The 19,997-nt window shown below is 50.8% G+C and overlaps 2 protein-coding genes and 1 long non-coding RNA gene across 9 annotated transcripts in view; 1 reads left to right on the top strand and 2 right to left on the bottom strand.

Moving 5' to 3' along the window:
• Nucleotides 1–4,049, bottom strand: part of CACNB1 (calcium voltage-gated channel auxiliary subunit beta 1) — a 34,992-nt gene extending 30,943 nt beyond the window's left edge. For all 5 annotated transcript variants that reach the window (XM_090044546.1, XM_090044551.1, XM_090044547.1 and 2 more), the window contains exon 1: nucleotides 3,876–4,049. In XM_090044546.1, coding sequence (XP_089900672.1) covers nucleotides 3,876–3,962 — 87 coding nt within the window. In that variant the 5' untranslated portion in view covers nucleotides 3,963–4,049. The remainder of the gene's footprint in view (nucleotides 1–3,875) is intronic.
• Nucleotides 4,050–11,940: 7,891 nt separating this feature from the next.
• Nucleotides 11,941–13,185, bottom strand: LOC149866976 (uncharacterized). The gene is made up of 3 exons (XR_016441607.1): nucleotides 13,088–13,185; nucleotides 12,362–12,578; nucleotides 11,941–12,212 (listed from the first exon to the last, which is right to left on the bottom strand). It is a non-coding gene; the product is annotated as an uncharacterized LOC149866976 (long non-coding RNA).
• Nucleotides 13,186–13,509: 324 nt separating this feature from the next.
• Nucleotides 13,510–18,536, top strand: RPL19 (ribosomal protein L19). 3 transcript variants are annotated; one of them, XM_090044543.1, is made up of 6 exons: nucleotides 13,510–13,653; nucleotides 13,959–14,065; nucleotides 16,317–16,439; nucleotides 16,677–16,797; nucleotides 17,334–17,444; nucleotides 18,340–18,536. In XM_090044543.1, the coding sequence occupies exons 1-6, from the start codon at nucleotides 13,649–13,651 to the stop codon at nucleotides 18,461–18,463; spliced, it is 591 nt and encodes a 196-aa protein (XP_089900669.1). In that variant the 5' UTR covers nucleotides 13,510–13,648; the 3' UTR covers nucleotides 18,464–18,536. The 3 variants fall into 3 exon arrangements, with proteins under 3 accessions (XP_089900669.1, XP_089900671.1, XP_089900670.1); XM_090044545.1 differs by having other exon boundaries at nucleotides 13,513–13,537; XM_090044544.1 differs by lacking the exon at nucleotides 13,510–13,653 and adding an exon at nucleotides 13,693–13,716.
• The last annotated feature ends 1,461 nt before the right edge of the window (nucleotides 18,537–19,997 follow it).

The following is a 19,997-nucleotide window of genomic DNA, read 5'->3' as shown; positions in this document are numbered from 1 at the left end:
GCATGGTTTACCCAAAGCCACCCAAGCAGGAGATCTGGAAACAAAACCCAGGAGTCCTGCTCCAATTTACAGACTATAAGCTATTTCTGTGACCACACTGGAGGCATATATGGGAAAGGGCAGCAATGCAAGCTACAGGAGACAGGCAAGAGTCATCCACACTCACAGTTCAGAGCATCCTTTGAGCAAGGTTAGGGAGGAACCCCTCCTCTTATGGTTGAGTATCACAACACAAAGGACAGGAAGATGTCTTTCCAGTATTGTGTGCCAGTCTCCACTGGAAACAGAGCAGGAGGCCAGAAGAGCCTGCTGGTCTGAGAGCATCTATTCTGCTAGAAAAATCTCTATAGCAGACCCGAAGCATGGTCCCCAGAGGATATCTCTCTCTCTTTAGGCCTGCCTGTAGGATCCTCTTCCCTCTGAGGCAACCCCCATGACTGAGCAGGCAACACTGGTAGCTCCTGTGAACTCGCTCAGAGTGTGGGGAGAAGGGAGACAGGGCTAAAAGCAGGCAGAGATCACTCTCTAAAACTCAGCCAAATATGCCATCCAGGCCTCTGGCAGCAAACAGCGCTGCCAGGTCATCTGATACAAGCACCAATCAATTGGCTGCTCCAGGGCTTTAATATCCTTGCCAGGTTCACAACCAATCTGGCTCCATGCAGTGCCACAGCCAGCCTCTAATTACTGGGAGAGCTAATTACAATGCCAGGCATGTCAGCTCACCCCGATGGAAACAGGGAGGGGTGCAGCAGGCAAGGCAAGATGACACCAGATCTAAGGGGCTTGACTGCAGCGGCTGCTGGAGAACCCGCATTGCCCTGGCCCTGGGAACGGACTGGGAGTGGGAGGCACCCCCAGATAACAGCCTGCTTATTGCTGGCACCCCCCCATGGATCAGCACAGAGGAGTCAGTAGCTTAATCAAGGCAGAGAGGAGGGAAGCAGGTGGAGGCCCCCCTGGGAGGGAAGGTGCATGTATATGGGGTGATACCCTGGGCTGACTGTCAGTGCCCTGTACTGAGGGAAAGAGTGAGGTGTGTGCAGTCATGCTTGCTGCAAGGCTCACTATAAGGAAGATGAAGGCAGATGCTTATTTAGAGCTGGCAGCCAGGCTGGGGTGCTGAGCTCTAGCAGGATGTGACAAATATGGAGGTAGTGGAATAATCTGGGGCTGAACTGCTTCTCTAGTGAGACCAGGAGATCTGCTCCTAATTTATGTCCTGCAATCTTACGTGCTTAAGTGTCTGTCCCAAGAAGGTTGGGAATGGGGTAGGCTCTGCCTCTGCATCAGTATATTTGGGAGGGCTACTAGACCCGGGCAGCTAACTCTTTCAGGGGACACACTCCTGGGCTCCACTGCTCCCAACCAGGCTAAGCAAGGCAACTAAATCAGCACAGAGTAGCTCCCCACTCTACCCCCAGCCAACATCATCCCTAGGGGCATGGGACTGAAATAGAGGCATGAACACAGGGACTAGTCACCATGGAGAGAGTGAGGATGTGGGGCCGACTGGATCCAGTCCCTGCTGAATGGGGTGCTGGGCTCCCCCCCATCCTTATAACTGCCAGACAGCACAGTGATCGTCCACTGCTGAGCTGGGATCCAGAGCCCAGAGAAGGGATCCCAGTATAGGCCCTCACCACCCTTTGGCCTACACTTCAAGGGGTGGTGCCATTCTGGTCTGATTGAATACTGGAGTGAGAGATTGCCCCCCCTCAAAGGGAACACTCTGTGCCCCCTCCTCCCCATATTGGGCACCCACAGCAGCTTCCTCTTGTGTGGAAGTCACCCTGTCCCCATCTCCAGAGACCCTGGGACAGCACAGACAGCTCCAGCCCTTGTGGGGAGGGTGTGAGGGGAGTCTGTATCTGGTAAGGGAAGGACCTGAACCAGTCACAACCCCAATGCCATGCACACAGTGCAGGGTACATTTCTCCGAGTGTGCACACATGCAGGCTCCTACCCCCTGGCTCTGCACGCATGTCACAACCTGTAGTTGTGTAGTTACACCCACATACTCACAGAGCTATACACACACCTGCCCCCTTGCAAACAGAGCTGCACACACAATTTCCTATGCTCACACACTACAGAAGCCGTCCTTGTCAACACCCTCCACACACACTTCCCCCTTCACCATGCATACCAGTCCTCTCCCTCCACACACCCACACAGGCCCCTGCAGCCAGGCAAGTGTGTGTATGCGTACACACACACATACATGCATGCATGCAAGCATGCATGCAGCAGGCCAACACACCTGCTCCTACTGAGTCAGCCCATAACCTAGTGGCTCCTCTTCAAATAGAAACATTTATCAGGCTCTTTCTCTCTCCAAACACTCCTCAGTGGGCTTGGACAGAAGGAGCCCACTGGGCTTAGTAACCAGTTTGACACCAGTTCCTACGCTGCCTCCTATTGGAGGATACTGGGACTGGATGAGCCAGGAGGTTGGTGGTTGAACCATTCTGCTGCTAAACCTCCTTGCCAGGGAGACGGAGGGTCATCACAGTGCCCAAGACATCCCTCTGCTCTGGGCTGGGCTCCCCCGGAAGCTGCTGACAAGGTCAGGACCTTCCATGCATGGAGAACGGTTAGGACGTGTCAGGGCAGAGCTGGTCTCGGAATGAGGCAGCCGCTTCCCAGGCACGCCTCGAGGGACAGCTGGGCCCAGTTGCTGTCCAGCCCGGAGATGCATGGTCCCTGAACAGGGCAGGAGTCGATATTTTTAGGAACTTCCTCCTCCCTCCTCCCTCCCCCTCTCCGGTCTTTCTAATCAGGGAACATCCAGGGCTCACATTTGCTGTGGCCGCAGTTAGTGGCTAGGCTCCACCATCCGGGAGGAAGGAGGAGGGAGGGGGAAGCTCTGAGGGTTGCAAAGGGTTAATCACGGCCATTTAAAGAGCCACCCATTGAACTAGTAGAGGCTCGTCCTGGGTCTCTTTCCCCATTTAGGACTGGTACTGTCAAGGTACATTTGGGGTCCCTGCTCCGCACTCACAACCCCAAGTCTCTCCGTGTCAAAGCCCCTCTGTGTTTAAAGCAAAGTTGGAATTGTCTCCATGGAAAGGCTCAGAGCTGGGTGTGGGCATCGTTTGGCAGAGCCAATGGGAAGGATGTGCTGAGTTTCATCGTATCAGTGAGGTCGTCTTGGCCCATTCACTAGACCCAACCAACCCCCCACCCCATGCTGCCAGTAAACAAGGCATGATGGGGACATGGTGACTTCTGGGACAGTTTACTAAATGCCAGTCTCCTGGTGAAGAAGCTGCCTTGCCCACAACCCCAACTGGCCCCACAGCCTCCCTCAGCGAGTCAGCCCCATTTTCCAGATGCGGAAACTGAGGCATGGAGCAGTGACACAGCAAGCCGGAAGCCGAGCAGGGATTAGAGCCCAGGTGTCCTGACCACCAGGCCACACTCCCGGGCTCTGCGCCCACTCCCCCTCCTGCGCGCGGCACCAACCCGTGTGCCATTGCTACCTGTTGCAAAGGGGGGGTTAGGTGGGCACCACATCTCCCAGGGTGCCTTGAGACTCCTCTCCTTCCACCCACATCTGCACCCTTGGGGGCACCCCAATTCGGCCTGGCAGAGGAGGGGCAAATCCAGCAGCTTCTTCATCAAGGTGGAGCCCTGGTGGGGGGAGGGAGGGGGTTAGTCCCCAGCCACCCCCACCAGCAATGGGTCAAATCCTCCCTTCTCCACCCCCAGCCCCGCTGGACTAGGGGGCTCTGGACACACACACACACCCTTTACATACACACTGGTCCCCTTCACACGCCTCAGCCCCCTTTCCCCCCGCAGCCGCCCGAGGAAAGAGGCCGGCCGGCAGCAACGCCAGGGGCCGCGCCCGCCCGCCCGCCCGCGGTCACCTGCAGGCCCGGGTGCTCGAACACGTCCATCTGGATGTCCTGGCTGGAGCTGCACGGCGTCCTGGACATGCTGCCGTCCTGCACCATTGATCCCCGGGGCTGGGATCCCGCTCACGCCGGCCTCATGCTCCCGCCGCCGCTGCGCCCTCTCCCTGCGGCCCGAGCCGGAGCATCGCCCGCCCCTTCCCCCGGCAGACACAATGAGCCACACCCCCGGCCGGGCGGCCTGAGCAGGCGCCGCGGGGCTGGGGGCGCTGGCTTCGTCCCCTCGGGGCCAGGGTGGGCAGAGCCGCCCTCACCCCCTGCCTGTGGGGGCAATGTCCCGGCTGGCAAGTGGATGGCACGGGCCCCAGGGGCTGCCCTGCTTCGGCTGAGGGGTGGTGGCATTAGGAGGGCCCTTCTCACACAGGGCCCTCAGCTCTGGCCAGGCCAAGCCTCCAGCTGGGGTTATCTTATGGGAGGGGACCTCCCTACAATAAAGGCACCGTCCTTGTTCCCTGTCCAGCTCCTCGCTGGGACCAAGGCTCCTCCAATTCCCCTGTCTCTTCTCCCCTCTGGGCAGAAGTTCTGGGCTTGCCAATGGCTGGGTGCCTCTTTCCTTCCCCCCTGGGGGATGGGAGTGGCTTTGGGGATGTAATAGATCAGCACACCCTGCTGGCACAGTTGGCAAAGTGGCTCTGGATCCGCTCAGGTGTGCCAGGCTGGGCTCCCCCCAGGGCTAAGGGTTTGGGGCAGGTGGGATGCTCGCTGGTACCCTGTGGTCCCAAGCATCCTGGTTACCATGGGTTCCACACTTGGGGATGCCCCTCATACCCAGGAAGCAGGGGCACCTGTGGCTGCCTCCTTGTGTTGTGTGAGGGATGCTTCTGAGGGCACAGAAAGGGGTTCCCAGCTGGACTGGATCACCTTGTCACCCAACAGAGCCAGCGTGGGCATCCATACCTTACTGCCCAGGATGTATGCACAGCCAGGGAGGCATGGCTGGGAATGGTACTGGCCCCCAAGGCAGCTCTCCGTACTCAAGACAGCTCCACCTCCCTGCTTGACTGTGTGTACTGTGGCATGACCACATGTAGCTCCAGCTAGCTCAGGTCTCCATTTCTTGGAGCACAAGACCGCCAGCCTTTCTACCACCTCTTCTCACCCTGTTTCTTCTGCCTGAACCTTCTTGAGAGCACCCTACCTCCTCTAGGGATCTCTGGGGACTCAATGTTTTTCTAAACAAACCATGTCTCACCGTGGTTCACTCCTGCTCCCTCTGAGCCTCTGTTTCCCAGCACAGACTGGGGAATAATGGTGGGTGCAAAGCATCATGGGAAAGGACACCAAATGAGCCTGCATTCACACCTTGAGATAGCTGAGGAAAACTCACATGGCTGGTGGGATCTGTGGTTCATTTGGAATGAGACTCATCTGCCCTTCCTCAGCCTCTCTCTCCTAACTGCCCTGCCACTTTGCTCTGTTGTCTCAGCCCCAAGGGCTAAGCATCAAGAAGTGCCAACACCAGACTAGTGAATGGTAGCACCGAGAGATACCCACTTGCATTGGCTACCAAGATAATAGCTCCCTCTGGCCATGGTTTGGGGAAACCGGATGAGTGTACCAAATGAGCCTTCAAGTGCTTGGTTTGGCTTGAGGAATGGTGTTAGGTGGGCATCCCTGGAGCCTGAAGCCTTTGGATGAATGGATCAGTGACAGGTTCTCCCCACTGCTTCCTCTCAATCAATGGTTCATAGCTCTCTCCATGATGACGCAACTTCATGTGAGGTCTCTTGGGAGTCTACCAGCAACTGATCCAGTTTGTCACCACAGTTATCCTCACAATCCAATCAGAACTGAGTTGAGACACCCACCCCAACCCATGCTCTTCTCACAGTTCCCAGCACAGCCCTAGACAGCAATTCCCTTTAGCTGCAACTACTCAGCTGGATGCAGCTGTCAAAAGCCCCCCATGTCTCATCACCCCTGTTAGTTCACTATCCAGGAGAAGTAGCTGTGGTGTGTTAGCTCATGACTGCAGGGCAAGGAGACTGAGGTGAAGAGACAGTACTTAATCCCAGTTTCAAAGGGGAGGGAGGACCCCACTCTCCAGCCCAGACAGGGGGCTCAAAACTGATCCCTCTGTTGCTGTTGAGAGTGGTGGACCCCTCCTAAGAACTGTCTCTTTCCTGGCCTTATTCCCCAGATAGATTGTCTTCAGGCAGCACAATCTGGGAGTTCAGGACATCCAACGCAAGACAGATTTTTCCATTATTAGAACCCATCTATCATTGACAGTCAGAGGTGCCTGTGTCTGCAGCACTGACGTACCAAATCATGCTTCATCTCTGCCATACAGGCTGGGGAAATGAGGCAGGGAGACAAGTGATTTGGCCAAGGTCAAGCAGCTGATCAGTGGCAGGGCCAAGAATACAGCCTTGAAGTCTTGACAGGCTTTCAGTGCTAGATCCCACAGTATAGGAGGGTGAGGATCCAGTCTGGAGGACATCAGAACCACCCTTGATCCTTTATTTCAAACCCTAGATCAATCAAGGTTCATTGATTTTCTTCTCACCCTTTGCGTATTGCATTCTTGCTCCCAGATGAGAGGGAAGGAGCTGGAGCAGCCAGCTCTCATGCAATTTCTGCCCCAGCAGGAAGCACAAGGTGCCTGATCTTGTCTCCTGTCTTGTCTCTTTGCAAGATCCCCCATGTACAGAAGGATTATGACCCTACAACATTCCTTTGATCCCTCTGAGCACCAATGCCACTGGAAGCAGGCATCTAGGGAGAGAAAAAATGCTGGAGAACGTGGTGATCTGGACACAGCCCCACCACAGTTTGGTGACTTCACTTGGATGTGACCCTCCCATTGCATGAAGAAGCTTGCTTTCCCTCCCCTCCCTGCTAGACTGGACACTAGAGATGAGTTCAAGCCAAAGACCCAGATCTAAGCAGCTCCAAGCTCTTGGAGATGCCCCCCACTCGTCATCTTCTGACATGGGGGCTGGAGTGAAGTGATCTCCCCAGACCAACTGCAGCTGGGACCTTGGGAGAAGGCAGCCCTTTAGGGAAACACTTTGTAGATCCTGCTAGGGGAAGAGAGATGGTTGTCACTGAAGCTACTCTCCTTCCCCAGAGAGTTCACCAGACCTCAGTCTGGCTCCCCTCTCCAGCATGGGTCTGTTTGTGCAGAGCTGATCTGATAATGTCCTGAGAGGAGCAATGTGCTTAGCATCTTGGGAAGCTGTGGCTGTTTCCTAGATATTATTCTGCTGGCTTAAGTTACCCCCTCCCACCCCAGTCCACACCAACAGCTGGTCTTCTCCAAGGGATCCTGGCAGTGAAAAGAAGCCGGCTTGGAAGAGTTGGGGCTGTGGGGAGCCACAAGCAAGGGACTGGCATGGTGGGAGAGAGATGGCAGGGATAAATAGTGAGTGCTATGGATCAGGAGGTAGAGAGGTATGGAAGGTCAGAGGGAATGGAAGGGAAACAGACAGAGCAGCAGCAAGTTGGAGGAAGGGAAATGAATGCACAAACCACAGGCAGCTGCGTGGGAGTGTAATGCAATTACAATCCCTCTTCCTTTATGCTGCCAGAGCATTTCTCCTCACAAGGCAGGCTCCCCACCCCTGCATCCAAGTAGTAAACACTGCAACGCTGAGCGTGTGGTACAACAGTAGTGCCCTGGTGGACTGCTGACATGGGGCAGCCCAGGTTTGGCTCAAGCCTAGCCCAGATGCTAACAATATTACTAGATGCCACAAGCTTTATCCCTGAAACAATACAAGATCAAATATTGAGTCAACATCTTTTGAACCCAAGTTCTTGCAAATAAATGCAGCCACTTCTGGGTGGTGCAGGGAACCTTCTGCTACCAAAAATCCATTGGATCAATGAAACTTGGTGCAAGGGGCTAATGGAGACATTGAAAAGCATGGAGTTCAGACAGTCCATTTTATTTCCTTATGGAGTCAGGGCAAAGAGAATGTGACTGCCCTCTCCAGTGTGTGTAAATGCTGCCACGCCAAATCTGAGCTGCATTCCAGCCCCTTTATTTCATGGGGGAAATAAGGCAAGAAGGCAGGTGGATTTGCACCTTACAGACTAACTCATTCAGAGATGCGTAAGTTTCCATAAGCGCAGCAGCTCACTTCATCAGGTGCTACAAAGGGAAAATAATAAAACAGACAGACCTCCCCATGAGGGAGGGTGCACAGGGTGCAGCAGCACTCTCCTGCAGCAGAGCTGTCCAGGTTCTTGATGGTGGCGGTTCTGCATGCCACATGGGCTACGGACCCCCAGCATTCCTGTAGCTGTGTGCACAACCCGGCCCTCCCCCACCACATGCGCTGTCCAGGCAGCTCACTTTCTTCCCACTGAACATGGAGCACAAGCAGCACAGACTCACCTCTTACAGCATAGGCAGCCCAGATTACCCTCCACCATGTACGCAGCACCCTCCTGCCATCTGGCCCCATCCTCAGGAGCAAAGGCAAGAACCAGAAGCTAAAGGAAGGTGAGGTGGGGTGGGGAGCCTGGTCACTCCAGCCACTGGAGCAGTGGGGGCAGGAGTATCTGTGTGGACTGCATATTAACCTCTCAGCTGCCTTAGATGGCCCAGGGGTCACCAGCTGCACAGCCCTGTTCTACAGGGGTTATGAAAAAATATTTACCTTCCTCTGAACAAGCCCCATGTAACTGGCTCTGAGTGTCATGGATGTGTATTTCTATTTGTGTTTCTCTGTAGCATCAGTGGGACAGAGTCCTGGAAGGGGTGGGCCAAAGGTCCCAACCAAAGACATTCCCCTGTCTAAGGACACTCCAGATTTTGGTGTTTGTTTTATAAGAACGAGGAGTTGGTTTTTAAACAGAAAAAATCTGTGTTTATCCGTGTTTTTCTCTCAGAATGGACCAAAAATCTGTTCCTTTCAGGTCTCCTTCTCATACCATATGTTGATCATTTTACATCAGCCAGAAACAAAATGAACTGTTAGAAACTTGTCTGAATACTTAACAAGCAGGCACAGATAATTTTTTTCCCCTGGTAATTTCTTCCAAATTTCAGTCCTTTAAGGGATGGGAAAAACACAAAACACAAACTAACCGTTGCAAAAATGTCAGACTTTGGTGCTTTATAATATCTAGTTTAGTAAACAAACAACAGCAACAAAATGAAGTTTGTATCCAAGGGGAAGCTCTATTATATCACTTGTTGCAAATGCCACAACTGGAGAATCCCTTGTAATTGTTAGCATGATTCCTATCTGTGCATTTTATTTGTACCAGTTTATCCCTTTTTTTCCCCTCAGGAATTCTTCACTTTCTGATCCTGGAGGGGTATCTCAAATTCTTACCTTTCTGCATTATATCTTCCTTAATCAAGGAAAGACAGCTATCATCTCCGAGCCTGAATCTGACCCCCGTGATTCCACTCTTCCATTATGACTTTGTGGACACCCTCTGGGTTGACAGTTATAAGGAGGGATGGGGCACGCACAATTTCACTATCTTAGTTTCTCCCATGGTAAAATGGTTGCATTGGTACTTATCAATCTTACAAAGGACTTGTGAATATTAAGTAAGGCTGACACAGTGCTGTGAAGATGCAAAGCTCTTCACAGATGCCAATCCTTATCAAGTGAGAAGCAAGGATTTCTTTGGGTGATATCTTTTAATGGACCAACTGCCTAGTTGGGATACAGCTAGACAAGTTTTCAAATGAAAGACATTCTTCATCCTACAGTTCCTGGCTCAGAGTCCTGTGTTTGTGTCACCATACCTGATTCTTCACACAACTCCTGCTAGAAATGCTACTTTGGATAAACTGCTCAGTTTGTTTAATAGCTCCTTACTGGATGTGGGTCATAGGACACAAAGTAAGCAGAAGGTCTCACAATCCCTGAACAACCACCCTGTCCTGGATGTCAGGATCCTGCACAACCTTAGTACCCACAGCCGTATGTGGCCCTAAACCTAACACCTGAAGAATATCTGGTATTCAAAAGCTGGTCTAACTTTATCCCAACTACACAGTTGGTTCCAGAAAAGATACCACAGAAAAAAATCTTTGCCTCACATAATTCCTGGACTATCATGGCTACAACATCACTCTAACACTACCAATCCTTATTAAAGCACCATTACCATCAGCAGGATTGACATGAAAAATAGGATCCCCACTTTTTCATCATCATCATCATCACTCCATTGACCACAAGCAAAAAAGATGGGACTTCCAAACACAGAGATGGAAGCTACACCCTAGAGTCCTGTATTCCAGCCCCCTGCTCAAACCATTAGACTGCACCATACCCTTTTAAGGTGACATCAGACACTGAGAGCCCTGGTGAGTAATGAGCTACAGTGGATGGATGTTGGAGAAATGAAGATCCTATTTTCAAGTAACAACATGGAAAACTGGAGTTAAACGTCAGGGGAAAAAAATCTTTCCTACAGTATGCTAGAGGCAAGGATTTTTGTGGGTGGTATCTTTTATTGGACCAACTGCATGGTTGGGATAGACTTAGACAAGGTTTTGAATGCAGTGCATTCTTCTCAGATTTCTACAGTAGCTGTTCTGAAAGGCTGTGAGTAGTTTAGATTAGGGGTTTTCAACCTTTTTAAATAAGTGTACCCCCAGCAGCTGGACACAGAGTGGTGGGGGGGGTTGGCACATGGCTGGATGCAGGGGGGCAGGGGTGGTGCATGGCCAGATGGGGAGGTTGTGGGTGGCGCATAGCCAGATGCAGAGTGACAGCAGCGTGGGGCGGTGGGCGGAAGTGGCAGCTGCGGCATCTGAGCTCCCCCCCACCCCCCCCCATTGGCGCCTGTGCAGCCCACAGAGGGCCGCTGTTGCCCTTGCCCCCCTGGTCCTGGGAGTCAGTGGCGCTGGGTGGTGGTGCTCTGTCCCCACCTGCCTGCCCATGCATACCCCCTAGGGACTTTCCAAGTACCCCTGGTTGACAACCGCTGGTTTAGCTGTATGAAGAGTCTCAGAACTCTTACGTTCCATTTTTAGGTTTAACATTGCTTGAGTTTTGTTTTCAGGTGATCACCCATATCCAAGGAAATACAAGCTAAATATATGCAGGATTAGGTTGATCTTTAATGGACAGTCCCACTTCTTAGAGCCCTTTGCTTATGTCACTATATCTGATCCTTCACACAACTGCTGGAAATGCCACTTTGGACAAGCTGCTCAGTGGTGTTTAGTGCTTCCTTATTGTGTGACAGTCACAGGACACAAAGCAGTAAGGACAGGGCCTCACTTGAAGCCCTGCATAATCATTCTACCCTGGCATCACACAGCCCTGCACAACTTTAGTGCCTGTAGCTCCACTTCGTCCCTAAATCCCAGTACCCACTGCCTTATCATTTTGGCACTCTGTCCCTATCCAGGCCTATGAATCTGACCCTCTAATACCTCTCCTCAATCTGCCCCTCTGAGCCTGCCATGTCTCATGCCTAGTAGCGTAACAAAGGCTGGGTGAACTGGGCATGAACCCCAGGAGCGAATGGAGCTGGGGTTGGGGTTTCACCCTCTGATCTCCCTTGCAATCTGCACCTTTCCTGCATCAACTCTGGTTCTAGCAGCAAGAAAGGCGGAGAAGCAGAGGCTGGAGGTTGGCTGCTGCTAAGGGAGATGTCACTTCCTTTTTGCCACTGAAAATCAGTGGGTTTTTGGCTGCTTGACATGCATGTTGGCAGCCAAAAAAGGTGACATCTCTCCCAGCAGCAACAAACCTCCAGTCACTTCTCCTGTGCTGAGACCACTGCTCTGCCTTCCCTGCTGCTACAGCCAGAACCGGGAAGGTGCAGGGTGTAATACTTCCCAGAGCACAGCACTGATCAGCTACAACTCTGCTTGTGCCCACTCTTGGCAGGGACTATCTTGCGGCCTGCTTCCTGACTGCCCTCAAATCTGACCCCAGGGATTCTCAACTGGGTGCTGCATCACCTCAGGGTGCCCTGAGATCCTTTGAAGGGTGCTGCAGAGTGCCACGTCATGGTAGCACTGTGAGGTGTGCACATGCAAGTCACAAGATTAAACTGCTCCAATAAGGATCTTCGGGGTTAAGGCCACTCCACCCTGCTGCAGGCTTTCAGCTCCTTGCAACAGGAGACCTGCTTTAGGATTTTTCTGTAGCCAAATCAAAAAATGGAGTGAAAGCAGAGCTTCAGGGATATAGGTTATAGCCATGGTGGTCTAAGAAGATAGGCAAACAAGGTTCTTTGGGTAAATCCGATATATTTTATTAGATCAACTAAAATAGCTGGAAAGTATCTTCTTTGGTTTCAGGTATAAACAACCCATCATGAGGCTGAGGAAGCATCTGCAGTTGGCCTGTGCTCTTCCTGGATAGAACAGAAAAGAAGCCAGAGGAGAGTATGCATGCAAGAAAGTTGGTGAGAATGCAAACTGAGGTACTGGGGGTGGAAGGGGTAAGGGGAATGAATATAGACCTGGTGATAAGAATACAGCTGGTAAATAGTAGAGAGGTTACCTGGGGTGTCAGATGTTAGGCAGGTTATGATGTGTCATAAATCCAATGTCTATGTTTAGTCCATAATTTGTTGTATACAGTAGGTTGATGAAGTTTGTAGGCTCATCTGTGAAAGGTGTTTTGTAAATTCCCTTTGAGGATTAGAATTGAGAGACTGGAGAGAGAGGGGTTCTCTTGTGAGAAATGTGCAACAACTGCACACCAGAATGAACACACACTGAAAATTGATCAAAGACAAGAAGACCCAATTACCGGTGGGGACACATTTTTCAGAAGCAAACCACTCTCTCCAATCTCAGTTCAAATCCTCACAGGGAATTTACAAAACCCCTTTCACAGAGGAGCCTGTGAACTTCACTTCTTCAAACTACCAGATACAAAAAATTATGGACTAAGTATAGATATTGGATTGATGACACACTATATAACCTGCCTGACATCTGACACCTCAGGTAACTTCTCTACTGTTTGCCAGCTATATTCTTACCACCAGGTCGACATTCCTCTCTTCTCCTGTCTCTCACCCATTCCCTGCCTCAGTTTGCAGTGTCTCTTGACTGGCTTTCCCACATGCATACTGGCCTCTGGCTTTTAGTCTCCTCCATCTAAGAAGGGCACAGACTAACTACAGGTGCTTCCTTAGCCTGACAAAGGGCATTTGTGCCGGAAAGCCTGCAAAGAAGAATTTTTCCAACTAGTTCGCCTAATAAAAGATATTACACTTACCCAAAGCAAAAAGCTGGCATCTTCCAGGAGTGTAAAAATGCTGAGCCCCAATATCTTCCCCTCCACCTCCCCACAGTCCCAGGTCTTGAGGTTGCTCCCCCAAACCCCAGCTGCCCCCAGCCCAGCCCGCCGCGCCCCCGCGTGGCCAGGAACCTCCAACGCCCTCCCCCCGGCACTGCACAAAACAGCACAACACCCACGTGACACACTGAGCTCACCACCCCTCAGTGCGCAGGCGCAGTCAACACTGGGCTAGTCCGGACAAGGCCCACCACGTGGTCATCGCGCATGCGCCGGTCTTCCTCGGACCGTACCATGCCTTAACTCGTGGGGGAGCTAGGTTTGACCCTCCTGGTTCCGGTTGAACCCTTACACTCAGAACGGGCTTTCATCCTTTTTCGTCTTCAAGGACCAGGTTCCGGAGGGAGGCGGCCAACGCGGGTCCGAAGGGTAGGGAAAACTGGGGCACAATGGTACATCCCCCTCCCCCCCTCCGCGCAGTGGTAGTGGGAGCGGCCGAAGCTACAGTCTCTTCCTTTCCGCTCTGGGGCCGCCGCCGCCATGAGGTGAGGGCGTGCGCTGTGCCTGGGCCCGCGGCGAGAAAATCCCCCTCCCCATCGGCGCGCGGGGTGTGGAATGGGAGCGGCCCGCTGGGATCGGGGCGCGGGGAGGGGGGCGCTGGGATTCCCTCCATCTGCGGCAGGGCCCGTTGGTCTTGTCCTCACTCCCCCACTCCCGGCTGCGGCGCCACGTGGCCGCCCTGGGACCCCCTCCTAGTGCGCGGGACCCGCGAGCGCTGCCCGATCTCCTGCCCCAGGCCCGCGGGCTGCTCGAGCTCGCCGTGACCCTCGCCTTTCCCCCCGCCCCGCAGCATGCTTCGGCTCCAGAAGAGGCTGGCCTCCAGCGTCCTGCGCTGCGGCAAGAAGAAGGTCTGGCTCGACCCCAACGAGACCAATGAGATCGCCAATGCCAACTCGCGTGAGTGCCCTGCTCGCCTGCCGCACAGCTTCAGGGGCATGACGTAGAGCTGCCCCGGGTGGGCTCAGTCCTCTCATCCGCACCACCAGGACCTCCTCCTAGGCAGCCTCCTCCTGGTCCTTGCCAAGCTAGAGAGTTGTCGGGCCTGGAGGGCCTATTTGGTGTGCGGTACATGGTTGTGGGACTAGGCCCATCACAGAGAAGATAAGCCTCCCTGAATAAGAGAGGCCGCTGGGGACACAACAGCTGAATACGTGGGACAGCAAAAACGGGGACAGGGATGAGGTAGCTGGTTAATAACTAGGTCTTCAGCTGTGACCTGGAAGGAGGCTCTGGCCAGGAGGGCAGTGGAAATAATTTGGGGGCTGTGGCATGTGACTGACAAGGAGAGGCTGAGGGAACTGGGCTTATTGAGTCTAGAGAAGAGGAGCCTGCGAGGGGATTTAATAGCAGCCTTGAGCTTCCTGAAGTGGGGTTTGAAAGAGGATGGAGCTGGACTGTTCTCAGTAGTGGCAGGTGACAGAACAAGGGGCAGTGGTCTCAAGTTGCAGCAAAGGAAGTTGAAGTTGGATGCTAGGAGTGGGGTAAAACAATGGAACAGGTTACCCGGAGGCTGTGGACTCTCCATCGTTGGAGGTTTTTAAGGCCCAGCTAGACAAAGTCTTGGCTGGGATGATCTAGTTGGGGATGGTCCTGCATGGAGTGGGGGGTTGGATCAGTTAACTCCCACCCTAACTAATTGTGATTCTATGACCCCTGAGGATGATGGGACCATCTTGCTGTCTGTTCATGTCTCCAGACAGAATTTTTGTAGGGCAGTGTCTGCTGGTTCCTCAGACTTGTTTGAGGGCCAGTGGGCACTCTGGCTGGCATGCTTTGTGCAGTGTCCCAGCTCAGTATCCCCAGCTTGGTGCACTTGTTTTAAATCTATGCCATTCACTCCTGTCCCTATTTTGTCTTTTATTTGTCCCAAGTGGTCAGTAGTGTGCTCTTAGTGGCCCACTTCAGGGGGGAGGGGGGCTTATATCGCTTCCTGGGTCCTTTGGCCCGCATTCTGGAGCAGCTCATCAAACAGGCTATGTTGCATGGTGGCAGAGAAGGGATGCTGAAAGAGAGAGTGAACAGGGTGTGACTGGGCTTTTTTTCCCCAGGGTTCAGTTTTTAAGAGGTGGTTAAGTCCAGTTGCTCAATTTCTTCACAAGTTATTTTAGATTAGGCTTTATTGAAAGGCTTCTTTGACTGGGGGGGTGGGGGGAGCCTGTAGTAGTTGCCTTCCCATGTGAAGTGCAAATGATAAAAGGCTAAATTTGTTGAGGTTCTTCTGAATCATCAGTGAGGGCCTAGCAGTGCTCTCCCAAGACAGATGGCCAGCAGGGAGACTGCTGACACTTGGTGTTAAGTAGGAGAGGCAGGGCTGGAAGGGAACTTCAGAGGTCATCTAATCCAGCCCCCTGCTATTAAAGGATCATCTCCATCCAAACCATCTTATCTGAACCATAATCTAAACTCTGCATAAGACTACTGTCAGCCCTGATGCAACACAGACCTCATACGCTAACCTGCCAGAGGTAAATTAGAGGAACCAGGGCAGCCGATGTCCTGCTTCTATGAAATGTTGTCAGTATATGTTCAAGATATTCTGGGTTGAGGCCCATGCTCCAGAACCAGAAATACAGGTGATGTAACAGTTAATGTAAAAACAGTAGGGAATAGCAGTATATCCTTGCTTAGAGCAAGCTCACTGTTCAATTGGGCTATCAGTTCCAGTAAGTAGAAGAAAGGCAGAAGCTAAACATGTAGAACATCCTGTAAATGGTCACTATTTCATTGAAATCCATATTGCTGTATCTAGGAGGCTGTTTCTTTTGGTGAACTGTAGGAGTGCCAATATGTCCAGCTGAGGAAAGGGTTCTCTGTAAATAAGGTCAAAATCAGATTTGAAACAGGGGCTCGAGGAGAGAAACTCCCATTGCTCCACTGAATTTAACATAGATTACTTCAAATTATGGGCCAACCCCAGCTTTCAAGTTTGGATATGTGAAGTCTACACAAGTCCTTCAAAGAGGAGGGCATCAGGGAAGCAGCTTTTTAATCTGTCTGTGTACTCTGTTGAAGGTTCTCTCCTTCCATTTGCTTGGACTTTAGCTGGGCAGATCCTTGATGTTGCACTCTCCTTTAACTTGTACTCTCCTATCAATCTTCTTTCTTTTGAGGCTCTGAATGCAGATGTTTTCTTTTTTTTTTTTTTCAGGTCAGCAGATCAGGAAACTGATCAAAGATGGTCTGATCATCCGCAAACCTGTAACTGTTCACTCACGTGCCAGATGCCGGAAGAATACCCTAGCCCGCCGAAAGGGCAGGCACATGGGCATTGGTAAGTACTGGCTTCCTTTTTTCCCCACCCAAAAAAGCTGGAGGGAGAATTAAATGTCTAGCAGTACTCTGAATTTCATACAGATGGGATTTACAGACAAACCTGTGTACTCGGGGCATGGGAGAAAAGGACAAAGCAGAGTCCTGAGGAAGCGGAGTTGTTAAGCACATTGGCAAGGACATTCGGTTGTACTTAACTGTGTTCTAGCTCTGTAGCATCTTTCTCTCCTGCTCCCAGGTAAGAGGAAGGGTACAGCCAATGCTCGTATGCCAGAGAAGGTGACCTGGATGAGGAGAATGAGAATTCTGAGGCGTCTGCTTCGTAGATACAGGGAGTCTAAGAAGATCGATCGCCATATGTAAGCCTTAAAGCCTAGTGAATACAGTTGCACTACTTTGTTAGTGTGCACACATGGGGGAGGGGGGAATTTATGGCTCCTATTTGCAGCCTTTATTGTGCAAAACTTTAGCATCAGTCTCATTTTACATGTGAACCCACAAATGCCAAAGAGCAAAGTTGAGAGAGATTAAATGGGTTCTTTATGTAGAAGATGGCAAATACCATTTTTGTAGGTTAAAAAAGCTGGTAAACTGCAGAATGACCCTGGGTCTAATGGTTCATGAGACCCGCCCCATTTGTTGTTGTTAGGAAAGGGCACTGTGTGTGAGGGTACCTTTTTTTAATGAATCCAACTGTAGTACAGCACCTTTCCGCCTGCGGATATGAAGGCGACTGAAGCCATCGCGTCAGCTGCAAACAGACAGAATTACACTGTATGTTGTGTAATGGAGGCCATTGTGGAAACCCTGCAGTAGCTTGCATTTCTGTCTTGCACCAGGTACTACCTGCAGCGTAGCAGGCTTGCTCATTCCTCCCCTGTCCTGTCCCCTGTAGGTATCACAGTCTGTACCTGAAGGTCAAGGGTAATGTGTTCAAGAACAAGCGGATCCTGATGGAGCACATCCACAAACTTAAGGCAGACAAGGCCCGCAAGAAGCTCCTGGCGTAAGTCTTGTCACTATTAACCATCTTGTGTGTAGGCTGAAGACGTGTAGGGAGGGGGCTGTGATAGAGCTCAGTACCAGTTGTAGTCATTCCATTTTGTGCTTATGTTAAGAGTGCAGCAGGCTGCAGTGGGAAAGAATCTGAATGAAAGTATAGAGAGAGACCAGAGGCATGAAATTCATCAGTGTCTCTTCACTAGCAGAGCCAGGTCTAAACTAGAATAGTCATGCTGATTATAGTGATGTCTGGTAGAAATGCAATTGCAGTCGCGCAAGCAGATACATGGTTATAAATGTTCATGTGAATAGAAAGCAATACAAGCTATCCTGGTAGCTTGTGCCACTACATGCATTTATGACTGCATTCAAGTTGTTAGGAAGTTTTCCCAATATAGCTGAACCAGCAAAACTTCCAAGTGTAGACCCTTAAGACAAAGTGGACTTTATTTTTTTAGCACTCATGTAGTTTTGTGTATGGGTATTATAAAGTGGTCTGGCTTGAAGACTTCAACAATAGAACTAGATGACACTTTTTAAACAAGCTTTCCCCTTCATGGCTGTGTAATGTAGTAGTAATGTTTGTTCTGCTATGGAAATTGCACATCCCCTGAAGAATTGTCCCAGGCCCTGGCTATCCAAAATTTCTAGCTTATCCTATGTTTCTAGCTGCATATTGGATAAAATTCTCCCCTGGGAGAAGGGGATATTAATTCAGTTAAAGGATGACTAGGTTCCAGGTTCTAGAATAACTAATTTTTAGTCATTGGTCTAATGAGATTAACGAGAATATGCCCTTGCGAGTCCAGCCAAGTAGGGAATTTCAGGGAGTTGAGTAAAGAGCCAGCTGGCCTTTGTGCTGACCTCTGTATGCTGATGAAACGTAATCTCTTCCCTAGTGACCAGGCTGAAGCTCGTAGGTCCAAGACCAAGGAAGCTCGTAAGCGTCGTGAAGAACGTCTGCAAGCCAAGAAGGAAGAAATCATTAAGACCCTCTCCAAGGAGGAGGAAACAAAGAAGTAAACCTTGGCTGTTGTGTGTACATAGTGCTTTCCATCAAAGGTTGCTGTTCAATAAACCTTCCACATACAGAGTGTTTTGCTTGTATCTGATTTTTTTTTTTTTCTTCTTTTCCTTTATTGGTTGACCTGAGTGGTGATTCAGAAGGAGTGACATTTTTGTAGGAGTGACCTTTTCCAAAGTAAAAAGTCGTTCATTGCAGATATTGTAGTGGAGGCTGCCTTTTGGCAAGCACCCTCCCTCAGTGCCACTCCAATTCCTTCCTCTTACCTGATTGCTACTCCTGCTTTCTGCTTCTTGCCCTATCTAGCCAGTGCAGCCTATCCCCACCCCAATCTGCTAGGTGCCACGCATGGGCTGCCCATGCCACATATGGCACTTGAGCTGCAAGTTAGCCACCTCTGTTCTATTACACAAGCTCTGGGGTCTAATGACTTGTGGCTTGCATTAAAAGTGTGAGCAGCACATACAGAATATCTCTAGCATCTAGGGGCAGGCAGTGAGAAGCTCATTGGCTGGAGGAAGGCCCTGGAGCTTAGGACAAAGGTTTACAAAGAAGTTTTTGCTGCTGACTTCCTGTGGCAAGACACCTATTGGCGACTGATCCCTCCGTGGAGGCGTCTCATGTTGGCAGGGAAGTAGCTAGGGTCAGAAGAAGTTGGGGCCAAGGGCATGTCCACAAATGAAGATTGATGTGAGGTCTTGTGAAGAAAGATCCTCCTGGGGAAAATGGTAATGTGCAGTTTGTCATGTTAGGGTAGCAGTTAGATTTCAGCTTTTCCTCTGGGTACTAGGTACCTGTTGCATGAATCTAAAGCTTGTATGCAGGACACTTAAGGAGATCTTTGCACTGCATTCTTTTTTACAGTACATGGGGAAGAGTAGAAGGGAGTATGCTTCTGGCACACTTGTGCCTGGGTGCATGCTTATGAACCTCTGATACCTGTGCTTCCAGCTGCATATTGGGTAAAAACTTTCCAGTTTAGTCATGACCTCATGTTCCTCCCCATCTTATGATTGAGAATGTATCCATAGATGGTTAGATCTATGGAGAAAGCCCATCATGCATGACAGCATTTTCAGAGGTCAGAGACAACCTTTATCCTTGTCTGCTAGGGCTCAGTTACTTGAGCATCAGAAGCTTATATGCATAAATGGAGCACAGCTGTCTGTAGTATAGTCAGTACAGCCCTGTTGACAACTCTTGGTTTTAGAGATCTTGCCTACTGTGGCTGGAATTAAAGGATCAAAGGGCAAGTGCAAAGGATATCATCTGGAATCTGGGTTCTGTCTTGTTCATGAAAGCAAGTAGTGGACAGGATACAGTGATGAGTGGGGTTTAGTTTTGGGTATATGGCTTTAAAATGCAGGAAGAGATTTTAGCTGGATTTATGAGCTCAGCTGAGTTCTGTAGTCAGATGGTGCTGCTTTTGAAGTCTCAGTTTTGAGTAACTTCACCCTGTAGTGTAGTGTAGTTTCACAGCCATTGAGAGCAGTCGGTATCATTTTGCATTAATTAAAGGCATGTTCACAGGGG

This window comes from Crocodylus siamensis, chromosome 4 (genome assembly GCF_052110815.1).
Source record: "Crocodylus siamensis isolate JL-2025a chromosome 4, ASM5211081v1, whole genome shotgun sequence".
In the NCBI taxonomy this organism is placed as follows: domain Eukaryota; kingdom Metazoa; phylum Chordata; order Crocodylia; family Crocodylidae; genus Crocodylus; species Crocodylus siamensis.
This window is presented reverse-complemented; position numbering and strand designations above follow the sequence as displayed.